The sequence below is a fragment of the Hyperolius riggenbachi genome, chromosome 4 (assembly GCF_040937935.1).
Source record: "Hyperolius riggenbachi isolate aHypRig1 chromosome 4, aHypRig1.pri, whole genome shotgun sequence".
Classification (NCBI taxonomy): domain Eukaryota; kingdom Metazoa; phylum Chordata; class Amphibia; order Anura; family Hyperoliidae; genus Hyperolius; species Hyperolius riggenbachi.
The window spans coordinates 493,072,337-493,085,005 of NC_090649.1; the positions used below are offsets into that span (position 1 = coordinate 493,072,337).

The window sequence follows — 12,669 nt, forward strand, 5'->3', positions numbered from 1 at the left end:
GGTTAAATTACCGCCAGCCTTGTGCCCGCGATGTCTGCAGCCCGGCCCCGCCACGCCAGCTCGCTGTTTGTGTATTCTCGGCAGGAAACGGAGTGATTGAGACGTGTCTCACTAATGAAGCTCCTTCCAGCTGTGTGTGAAGATGTCAGCCTGGACCGGGGGCTCCGACTCCCAAGTGCCCCGCTTCTCCAGACCTCGAGCGGGGATAATAAATATGAATAGCTCTACACTAATGAATGAATGCCTTCTTACACGTCTGAGGGGTGTGTGTGAGAAGCATGTAATGTATAGAGCCGTGCACTGGCGGAACTAAGGAGCTTGGGGCCCCGGGGCGAGTTTTACACGGGGCCTTAAGCACTCTATTGATATGGAGCTCCATAACCAACCAAGGGCAGCTGCAGCGTCAGAGAGGTGTATTTATGAAACAGTTCAAAGAACCACTATCGCAAACATTTATAAAATTTTAAATACATGTAAACACATACAAATAAAAAGTACATTTATTTCAGAGTAAAATGAGCCAAAAATTACTTACAGTAAGTTGTAGGAATCTGACAGAACTGACAGGTTTTGGACTAGTAATCTTATCCTGGGGGCTTCTCAGCCTGACCTTTATTCTTTCTAAAGATACTAGTTGACCCAAGCCCGTTTAAAAACGGGCCCTGGGTCTGTTTTTGCGCATGCGCGCGCACCCGCTGCTCGTGCGTGCGCACACCCGTCCACCCGCACACACGCCGCCCTGGCTCCCTGGTCCCGTCCTGTCTCAACGGCTGTCTGGGTCCGTGCAGCACACATGTGCAGCAGCAAAAAGCACGGCCCAGCTACTCAGAGACTGCACATGCAGGGACACAGGTTTTATTATAGAGGATTCCCTAAAAAGGATTTATACAAAGACTAGCAGACTCAAGCCCGTTTAAATAGGACTCTAAAGGTGCGTACACACATGCGACTATAGTAGTTTGTAACGATCGTTCCCCGATCTTTACCAACGACGATCGTTACAAAAAACGAACCACCGACTATTAAGGCAAACGACGAACGAGCCAAATCGCCACAAAAGAAAGTTCTGTCTCGGCGGATTTTAACCAACGACGATCGTTTGCAAAAGTAGTACATCGTTGGAAACGGTCATTCGTACTAGGCTTGACATGCGCATTTCACTATTTCTCTGTGAAACTTCTAATTTTTATGCGCAGGCGCAATAGTTGCTTTACCTGATGTAACGTTCGTTCTAACGATCAGATCGTTACACACATTTTAAAACTATCTTTACTTAGGTCGTTCTTTCATCAATTAAAAGTTTGTTCGTCGTTCTCAACGAACGATCGTTGTCGCATGTGTGTACGTAGCTTAAGTCTGTGCAGTGGCAAAGAGCACAGACCAGCTACACAGGGAACGCGTGACACAGGGACACAGGGTTATTATACAGTGATGATGATGATGCTGGCCAGCCCTCCTGGTAGCTGCACACTTCTTTGGCAGTTGGACAGAGCAACAGCCATTCACTAAGTGGTTTTGAAAATGAAACCCAGAGGCCATGAGGGTCGGGACTACATTCTTTCTTTTAAGTACAAACTTTTGTGCACTTTTCATTTTGTTTGTGTGGGAAATTTCGCATTATTTGTTTTTTTTTATCATTCAGTATTAATAAAGTGCTGACATCTTCCGCAGCGCTGTACAGAATATGTATTGTGTTGCCACTAACGGTCCCTCAGAGGGGCTCACAATAGAATTCCTACCATAGTCATATGTCTATAGATGTATCGTGTAGTGTATGTATTGTACTCTAGGGCCAAATCAGGGGGAAGCCAATGAACTAATCTGTATATTTTTGGAATGTGGGAGAAAACCGGAGTGCCTGGAGGAAACCCACATAGGCATGGGGAGAACATGCAAAGTCTGTGCAGATAGTGCCCTGGTTGGCATTCATACCAGGGACCCAGCGCTGCAAGGCGTGAGCGCTAACCACTGCGCCACCGTGTTGCCCAAATGAAGTTAATTTACATTAAAAATCTGTCTTTCAAAATGGCAGGCAAGTGTTTGTGCAAAATGCAATTTGTATGCAAATATTCTGTTTTCACATTTACTTGTATTGAAACATGAATTGAGCATCGTATACACACAAAATAAACAGACCTGCTGTCAACATTTAAGACACCTGAAGCAAGCGGGATCTGGAAATTGCCATAATAATTTCCTTTAAAAAAAATACCAGTTGCCTGACTGTCCTGCTGATCCTCTGCCTCTAATACTTTCAACCATAGACCCTGAATAAGCATGCAGCAGATCAGGTGTTTCTGACATTATTGTCAGATCTGACAAGATTATCTACATGCTTGTTTCTGGCATGATTCAAACACTACTGCAGCCAAATAGATCAGCGGGACAGCCAGGCAAGTGGTATTGTTTAATAGGAAATAAATATGGCAGCCTCCATATCCCTCTCACTTCAATTGTCCTTTAAAACGCAGAAAAATCTAAAAAAAAAAAAAAAGCATAGGATGCCTTTGAAATACATTACAATTTTGGAAAACTGCAAATTTCAAACATTGCTTGTGAACCCAACTTTGCAGTCCAGCGCTAACGATATACATGTCAATTATAAAATGCATGAATATGAACCTCTGTTCCGTCCTATAAGCGAACACGTTTTCTGGAGATCTCAGAAATCTCCCACGTTCCTTAGCGGTTGCCATGCCCACGGTGTTCTGCCCTTTAATTGTTCTGCGCTGCTTAAAGACGCCTAATGGAGGCGTCACAAACCTTACACGCCATTGTGAGATATAATCAGCGCGTATTTATCTGCGGTCTGCCTTCCTCTCCCTGTCTGTCGTGTTTCACAACAAAGCCGTATGTTTATCTCGGGGTCCTTTCCTCAGGTTACCAACTAATGAGCCACTTCTGATCTCGAAAACCTCAGTTACTTTTCTCCGGCAAATAGATTATAATTGCAAGTTTTCGAGGCTGCTCAGGTCTCTTCGTCAGGCATGGTGTACAACCCAAGCTGACACTTCTCATAATAAATGCATCATTTCTGCACCCCGCATAAAATAAACAAGGATATTGTGAAGATAATGGCCAACCTTCCATATCTAAGGGCTACCGTGAGAAAGCATATCCATGTAAAGGATGTACATAGATTTTTGTTTTCTGTAAAATATATGAGCTCATCTGTATGCTGTAGAATAAGCTCTGTAGCACAGAAGGAGGACACCCACAGTGCCAAGCAAGCTTCTACTATATTTGTCACAGTTACAAACCTCCGGCACCCCTGATGACTGTAAGAGACGAAACCGGTCGGGTTGAGCAGTCACCATCCGATTATCCAATTATTGTAGGAGTACCACGGGAGTGGGAAACTATTACTGCCACAGGGTACATGGCACATATAGTAAATACACTCCAAATTCCTCTGCCTTGCTGTCACCTTCTTCCTCTGCCTTGCTGTCACCTTCAGCCTCACAGGTTCTCACATGTGGTAAGACAAAGGCGGGACACCCTCAGTGCCAAGGCAAGCTTCTACATTATTTGCCACAGTTTAAAACATCTGTCACCTTTGATGATGGTAAGAGACGAAACCGGTCGGACTAAGGGCACCATCCTACAGTTCAATTATTGTAGGAAAATGTGATGATTCATGGTGGTTGAGATTTCATCCTCCAAGGTATATGTGCCGTGCATGAAGAGCTAGTGCTGCAGGGCTTATTCTACATTGTTGTGACTGTTTTTGGGATGGAGTCCTCCTGTGGGCGGCTTGTCTGAATGGCTAAAATATTGTAGTGAAACCCCTCCCACGGTGTGATGTCATGACCATGGTCCTGACAGATTACTACCTGTGAAACTCGTTGCATTGTGTGAAATAACGACCGTTTCCAGCTGCCAAGCAAGCAATATCTCCCTCTGTGCATAGAACTCGCAGTAACGAACATTCCTGACGGGAGTAAAGATGTCATACATTGCAGCATGTAAATCGGGCAGGGGTAATATTTTACAATGGGCAAACATTGAATAAATAATCTATAAATGAATATTGTAAAAAATAAGCAATTTTATAAAAAGAAAAAAGTACGAAGTATGTTCCATACTTTAGTCAGGCTTTGTGACTCTTATCTGTTCACGTTGAGTATCCTCATTTGTGTCTTGATCTGAAGATTGGCAGTATAACGTGTGTTTGTGTCCTCTCTGCAGGATATGTGGATCCCATCCAGACGTTGAACGACGTGATCGCGCAGTTGGATGCCTTTGTCAGCTTTGCGTATGTTAGTAATGCCGCTCCCATACCATTCGTCCGCCCCGTCATCCTGGAGAAAGGACAGGGGAGGATCCTACTGAAAGCCGCCAGACACCCCTGCATCGAAGTGCAGGACGATGTCTCCTTCATTCCCAACGACATCACGTTCGAGAAGGAGAAACAGATGTTCCACATTATCACCGGTAATTTGTCAATATTTCCTCATTTTAGCTCCGTCATCGGCTGATTAGAAGTCATCTTCAGTTTGACCTGTGATGAGCTACTGCCTGTCCTTCATAGTTTGTTTTAACTACTTACCAACCGCCGCATAGTGTATCTACGCCCCTATGGACTTCACAACCAGGGGCGTAGATACATGCATCTACTTGCTTCCAAGTGACGCGTGCCCACGAGCGTACCTGCGACCACTGGAGTATTGATCAGTGAATGGGAACAGCTGTTCCCAAAGCCGATCAAAGTGCCTGTAAGGAATGATCAGTGAGATTTTGGTGGTCATTCTGAGAATGAAAGTATTCACACATACATACTTCTTTTCAAGTGTGGAGACATCTAGTGGCCAGAAAGTAAAAATTCACCCACATAGTTTAAAAAAAACAACTCATTAGTACAAAAAAGGAGGGGGGGGGGTAAACTTTGCTTAATATGTATGTCATGAGGATAGATTACTGGGGTTTCTTTTATTACTAGGGTACAGTGAAAAAGTAAAACCGTTATTTCCAAATAAAATATTGACACCATACATTGTACTAGGAACATAATTTAAATGGTGTAATAACCGGGACAAATGGACAAATACAATGTGTGGGTTTTGTTCACACTTCCACTATTTATTTTTAAACTATAATGGCTGAAAACTGAGAATTTTTTTCATTTTTTTCCTTCTTATTTTCGTTAAAATGCGTATAAAAATAAAAAAAAAATTTAATCTAAAAGTACCACCCAAAGAAAGCCCAATCTGTGGCAAAAAAAAACAAGATATGGATCATTTAGGTGTGATAGAGCAGCGATAGTTATGGTATTTGTGAATGAATGGGAGGATTGTGTTATGTGAAAATTGCTGTGTTGTTTAAGGGAAAAAACCCTTAGTGGTGGAATGGTTAAAGGTACCCAGATGAAGGCCATTTCCAGGAATATATTACCCCCTCCCTCCTTGCCCTCTTACTTGGCACAAACAAGGGACCTTTGCCCCCTTAAAGAGGAACTGCAGTGAAAATAATGTAATAAAAAAAAGTGCTTCATTTTTACAATAATTATGTATAAATTATTTAGTCAGTGTTTGCCCATTGTAAAATCTTTTAAATCCCTGATTTACACTCTGACATTTATTACATGGCGACATTTTTACTGCTGGCAGGTGATGTAGCTGCTGCATGCTTTTTTTGCAGTTAGAAACAGCTGTAAACGGCTATTTCCCACAATGCAAAAAGGTTCACATACAGGAAACTGTCAGAACCATAGTCCTGACATCACACTGTGGAAGGTGTTTCACCACAATATCAGCCATACAGCGCCCCCTGATGGTCTTTTTGTGAAAAGGAAAAGCTTTCTCATGTAAAAGGGGGTATCCGCTACTGATTGGGATGAAGTTCAATTCTTGGTCGGAGTTTCTCTTTAAAAGGTGTTCCTCATACAGGGTCATGGGTTCCCCTCAGAATAAGCTCTTTTACACCTCCTTGCTCCAGCTTTCTCTCCTGACTGTCCCTGTAGAAGCCACACCTTGCTTGGGACAGCAGGACCATCGAGCTAATAACCAGAAAGCCGACCATAGCAGAGTATGGAGGCATAATGCTGGGAATACACCATGCGTTGATTTTTCGTCCGATTGATTATCGATTCATTTTTCCTGATCAATTCTCTTATCTTTTCTTATCTATATTCATTCACTTCTATGAGAAATCGATCAGAAAAGCAATCAAAAATAAGATCGGACATGTCAGAAATTATCTATGGAACCATCGATCTGCCGAAAAACAGGTGTGTTCCCAGCATAAAGCAGCATTGAGACTGGCAGATGGATTTCTCCACGCAAATTTTGAGACTACATCGGACCTTGTGCACTTTCCAGCTCTGAACACCCCACTGGAAATCACTAAAGGTAGCCATACACTGGTCGATTTGCCATCAGATTCGACCAAAAGATAGATCCCTCTCTCATCGAATCTGATCAGAGAGGGATCGTATGGCTGCCTTTACTGCAAACAGATTGTGAAAATCGATTTCAGCCTGAAACCGTTCACAATCTGTGAAGCTGCTGCTGCCATCACCCCCCCAGGCCCCCCCCCACATACATTACCTGTGCCGGCCAGTCCACCGCTGTCTTCTTCTCCGCCTGGTCCCTTCATCTTCTCCGCATCGGCTCCCGGCTGGCATCTTCTCCCATCACCTTCCGCATCACACATCCGGCATCCGCGTATAACTTTCTGTCACTCCAGTGACAGCGGAAGTTCAAATAGGGCGCCACTGCAGTGACACAGGAAGTTATGCCGTGATGCGGAAAAGATGCCAGCCGGGAGGTGACAGCGGGGACATGTGCCGGCGGAGCAGGTAATGTATTGCGTCGGTCGTCGGGCATTTGAACGCCGCTATCGACGCACTCCCGACCCGCCGGCGATCGAAAAAAATCTTCCACACGGATGGATCGACGGGAACGATGGATTTCGGACGGAAATCCATCGTTCTGTCAGTGGTGTGCGCAGCGATTTCACGGCCGTTTCGATCACTGTGATCGAAACGGCCTTATTTCGGCGGGAAAATCGTTAGGTGTATGGGCCCCTTAAAAAGTCTTGGAACACGTTCAGCCCTGTTCAGGCGGTTATTATATAAAACAACTAGAGTTATAAGTAAGATGCAGTCTGGAGGCCCTGTATCTGACCTGCTCTATTCAGAGAACTTTTATGTTGGAATAAGGGTCAGATAGACGGACACTAGTAATGGAAGACAGGGCACTCATGAGCTGTAGTAGTAAACAAGCTGTATTGGAGCAGACGATACACTGCATGTTTCGGACGGAGCCCTTCCTCAGGTGTGTATCGTCTGCTCCAATACAGCTTGTTTCCTACTACAGCTCCTGAGTGCCGTGTCTTCCTTTACTAGTGTTGGTGGTTTGTGCAGGAGTGGTGTACTTGCGTGACACTGCACACCGGCTGGCCGATTTTATATCAGTTATACCCACAGGTGGGGCGTCTTGAATTGCGTCAGATGGAGTCTGTAGGGATATAGAGATTTTACAGGTGCAATTGTAGAAAAGCGATGAAGTGTCCCACTTAATGTGGACCTGAACTCATGCACAGGACAGAAGGAAAACACAGATTAAACCACCCTGTTTGTGTTTAGAGTCAAGAGCCTGTCTAATTCTCCCTGAGCTGCAAATAATCACAATTGTTATTTGAACTCTCAGCTATCAGCTCAGGAATCTCAGCAGCCTCAGCTAATATGTAAACACAGGGAGTTAACCCTATATCTGCTTCAATGAAAGCAGGAAGTAGACACTGCAGATTTATTGCAGGATTTGTGTCAGCTGTAACACAGAAATGTTTTTCTTTAAAGGTTATTATGCTGCTGCTTATATTTTAGAGCAAAGAGGAAGTTCTGAGTTCAGGTCCACTTTGAAGGACGGTATATGCACTTTAATCATGATCACGCCCTCTTTCCATAGGTGACAGGCTTCCTTAGGGTTTCAGTTAGGGTTGTAGTTGATTTATTTTTGAATGTTTAAATGTGTTTCTAGCATTTCTCTGCTCTTCCCTGTTACCAGGTCCGAATATGGGTGGAAAGTCCACGTACATCCGGCAGACCGGCGTGATCGTGCTCATGGCTCAGATTGGCTGCTTTGTACCATGTGACTCGGCTGAGGTGAGCATCGTGGACTGCATTCTCGCTCGCGTCGGAGCCGGGGACAGCCAACTGAAGGGAGTGTCCACCTTCATGGCGGAGATGCTGGAGACGGCCTCAATCCTCAGGTATGTCCTCCGGAGCTTTGTCTGCCGGTCTTTTCATAAATCTGCTAGTCTAGCTTCAGTATTCCTATACAGGTTCTCATTTATCCAAGTCATGATCAAGCCAAAGAAAGAAATGAACTAGTCTGAGTTGAATTTCTGTTTGTGTTTTAGCAGCTGTTTCATCGCTGTTACCAAGCAGATTCTGCAGTCCAGGCAGCTGTTTCGTCGCTGTTACCAAGCAGATTCTGAAGCTCCAGCAGCTGTTTCATCACTGTTACCAAGCAGATTCTGCAGCTTCAGCAGCTGTTTCATTGCTGTTACCAAGCAGATTCTGCAGTTCAGGCAGCTGTTTCATTGCTGTTACCAAGCAGATTCTGCAGCTCCAGCAGCTGTTTCATCGCTGTTACTGAGCAGATTCTGCAGCTCCAGCAGCTGTTTCATTGCTGTTACCGAGCAGATTCTGCAGCTCCAGCAGCTTTTTCATCGCTGTTACCAAGCAGATTCTGCAGCTCCAGCAGCTGTTTCATCGCTTTTACCGAGCAGATTCTGCAGCTCCAGCAGCTGTTTCATCGCTTTTACCGAGCAGATTCTGCAGCTCCAGCAGCTGTTTCATTGCTGTTACCAAGCAGCTTCAGCAGCTGTTTCATCGCTGTTACCAAGCTGATTCTGCCATTCAGGCAGCAGTTTCATCGCTGCCACCAAGCCGATTCAGCAGCTGTTTCATCACTTCTACCAAGCAGATTCTGCAGCTCCAGCAGCTGTTTCATTGCTGTTACCAAGCAGATTCTGCATTTCCAGCAGCTGTTTCATCGCTGTTACCAAGCAGATTCTGCAGCTCTAGCAGCTGTTTTATCACTTACCATGCAGTTTCAATGAGTGATAGAGATACGCAGATTCTTATAAGTGCAGGTAGTCAGTTTACATGAGCCAATTAATAGTCTACGTAATATCATTGGGATGGAGAAGTCGCACCAAAAAATATCCATGGATGTAATAAATGTAAAATGACTTACCTCTAAGAAGGGGCAACACGCAACATTAGAAAGACATTTTAATAAACCAACACAAAAGTGACAACTCGTTTCGTGGAGCACAGTCCGCTTCCTCAGATCAAATAAAGCAGCATCTGGGTAGTGAAGGTGCAGAGCTCGGAGCGCCTAAAAGCCTTTTTAGGCTTTTTCAGATGACCATTGCAGAAGCGAATTAAAATAACATCACACATCATAATAACTGTTGGATTTCAGCCTGACGTTGCTAAAAGTCCCACATGGTTTTATTTTATAATTAAACATTTACAAAGTACAGTAGATTGAATGTTTTGTTGTCTCTGCTGAGTGGCAGCCTATTAAGTGTCCCTAAATGAAAATATCCCCCTATACATTCCATTGGGTCACTCCGAGCTGCTTAGTTACTTTGTTGTACTGGTCCAAGCCCTATTCGTAGAGCCAATCCCTGCCATGTACTGATGAGGGCCAAAAACCCGAAACAGGCTGTCTGCTTGTGGGGTTGGTGTGGCTGTGTAATATTTAAAGCTATAGACTTGCTATACACCAGCGGTTCTGGATGCTTGCCTGGTTTACAGGGGCGAAAAGGGATAATTTGCATATTCAGTAGCAGTGCATTGTGGGTAACCACAAACGTTCACTTATAGCTGAATTATTGCAGATTTCCTTCTGTTTTAAGAAGGAAAATTACACCAAGCATTGCTTATTAGTAGGAGGGTTTTTCAGTCTTTTAGTCCCCTATACATTCCTAGTTGTTTGGGTCACCCCGAGCTGCTTGGTTATTCTGGTAAATGAAAATATATGAACTATTGACCTTTTCCTATCTCTCCCTCCCCTGCCCTCAGAAGTTGTATTCTGCAAGGAAAACGTTTATGGCTGTAAATTGCTTATCGGTGAGGTTTACTATATTCCTGACAAGGTATCCACAAGACAGAAGCTGTCATTTCCATGCCTAGAAATTAACTTCCAGGCTGCAAAATAAAACAAGCAAAATAGCCTGGTTATTAGTATGCCTTGCACTGCTCATACACATGTTTATCTCATGTCACATATCGTCTCTGGTACACTTTAAGAATTCGGGTTATTCTGGAATCTTTAAGAGCTTTGAAAGATTACGAGTTTTCCATTCTGCTTCAGCCATTACTGTTTATGTGCTTCATATACTTCTAGCACTGTATATATATCATAATTAGATAAAGCACTTGTCATTATTCTGCAGCTCTAGCAGATGTTTGTGCCTTCTGTCCCACAGCCTTGGTGATTTCCAGATGAGTTATGCTGCATCACCGCCCGGCAGGCAGGTACACGGGGGGAGAGCTTCAAGATACCTACAGCAGGCAGAATGTGTCAGTGCTTATTTAGCAAGACATATAATCGTGCGCAGTGTGGTAACGCATAGCAGTCGGTATTGATTCAATCTGTAGTAGGAGAAATCTCATTCTTGTGCGCGATTATTAACTCTACAGCTAGTGTTACCCGGACATACTGCTACTTACTATTGCCTGATGAAGCGGGTTTAGGCCTCCGAAACGCGTTGCGAATACCCCCTGAAGTGTACCAATAAATTTGCTTTACTTTGAATACACAGCTTGTTGTGTCTGCTTGCAGGGAGGTAAGTCCACCACTGCCTCCTAAGCACTTTTAAACCTTCTAATATTTGATTTTACTCTTTTGACACCTCTGTCCTCTTGTACGTTATTTCTAAAAACCAGTACACAAGCAGCTCCTCCCATCTCATCACAGCTCTCTGTGACACTGCAAGTATACAGAACAGGAAAGCAGAGCCAGAAGGGGGCAGGCTTGGGCTTGAAAAGACATCAGAGAAGGCAGACTCAGCTATAATGATTCCTGAGCAAAGCCAGACTGAATGCTCAGTGGGGGATTTTATCAGGGCTGATAACAAGCAGGCTGAGCAGTGAAGAATGAAACAGAGAGCAGGGTAGGCGTTTTCTCTAATGTTCCCACTGATATATATATGGTAACATACATGAGGGTGCTTCGTCTCTGGTACACAATACTGTTAGCCGGGAATACTCAGCCATGTTCTCTGGCATGTTTTACTAATAGAAGCTCAGGGATAATCTGCGGAGACATCAGATTTCCCCCCTGTAAGTGACTGGCCGGGGTAATCATATAATGTCAGTAGTTAGAGCTGCATCAGAAACCTTCCCCGGTTACAGCTTTGGGCTAATTAGAGAGCGATTGCGGATAGATTGTGGAGCAGCCGCTGTCTCAGCTGACACAATATGTCACACGGGTCTCCAGCAAGAGAGGAGATCTTACAGGTCCAGCCGCTGACCCGACACCCACAACATTTACCGCCAGCTCCAGATATTACTTCTTAATGATGCGCTAAGCTCTGCCTTTATGGCGGCTTCCTGTCTGCCACTTCCTGTCACTCGGGGCCTGTAACTACCGCCCAGAGATTCACTGAAATTAGGACTAATGATTGAAGCCGACTAAACAGGCCAGACTCCCGAACTTTAGTTAGCATTAACTTAGTAAGCTGGAAATAGGAGCCAGGCTCCCAACTCGCACACTATTTTGGCATTTAGCCTTAGCAACTGCTGCGCAGGAAATGCTTTTATAAACAAAAACAAAAAACACTGAGAACCCCCCATGAGGAGATGAACTAGTACACAACCTTTTAACTGCTTAAAAGAGGAATATGGAGGCTGCCATCTTTGTCCTTTTAACCACTTTACCATCACCAGTACGAGTTTCTATGCTCCTGTGTTTACATAAATATAAACAAATAACAAACACTTGGCTCTGTTTCTATTTTTAGAACACAATAACTCTGTATCTCCATCTTGTGGCCAAAAAGTAAAACTACATACAAATACCCTATTATACACCTTCCCATAGAAAAATGAAATACATTTTCATTATTTTTAAAAATGCTTGGGGGTCAAGTGGTTAAAGCAAATCTAAACTGAGAAGGATATGGATTTTTTTCCTTCTAAAATACCAGTTGCCTGACTCTCCTGCTGATCCTGTGCCTCTAATACTTTTAGCCACAGCCCCTGAACAAGCATGCAGATCAGGTGCTCTGACTGAAGTCAGACTGGTTTAGCTGCATACTTGTTTCAGGGTTGTGATTCAGCCACTACTGCAGCTAAAGGGATCAGCAGGACTGCCAGGCAACTGGTATAGTTTAAAAGGAAACATCCATATCCCTCTGTTAAAGAGAAACTCCGACCAAGAATTCAACTTTATCCCAATCAGTAGCTGATACCCCCTTTTACATGAGAAATCTATTCCTTTTCACAAACAGACCATCAGGGGGCGCTGTATGGCTGATATTGTGGTGAAACCCCTCCCACAAGAAACTCTGAGGATCGTGGTACTCCTGGCAGTTTCCTGTCTGTGAACCTTGCTGCATTGTGGGAAATAGCTGTTTCCAACTGCCCAAAAAAAACATACAGCAGCTACATCACCTGCCAGCAGTAAAAATGTCACCATGTAATAAATG

At 44.0% G+C, this 12,669-nt stretch overlaps 1 protein-coding gene across 2 annotated transcripts in view; it reads left to right on the forward strand.

The window, feature by feature from the left end:
- MSH2 (mutS homolog 2) overlaps positions 1-12,669 on the forward strand; it is a 174,267-nt gene that overhangs the window by 139,515 nt on the left and 22,083 nt on the right. For both annotated transcript variants that reach the window (XM_068233050.1, XM_068233051.1), the window contains 2 exons: positions 4,189-4,434; positions 8,007-8,211. In XM_068233050.1, the coding sequence (XP_068089151.1) occupies positions 4,189-4,434; positions 8,007-8,211 (451 nt within the window). The remainder of the gene's footprint in view (positions 1-4,188; positions 4,435-8,006; positions 8,212-12,669) is intronic.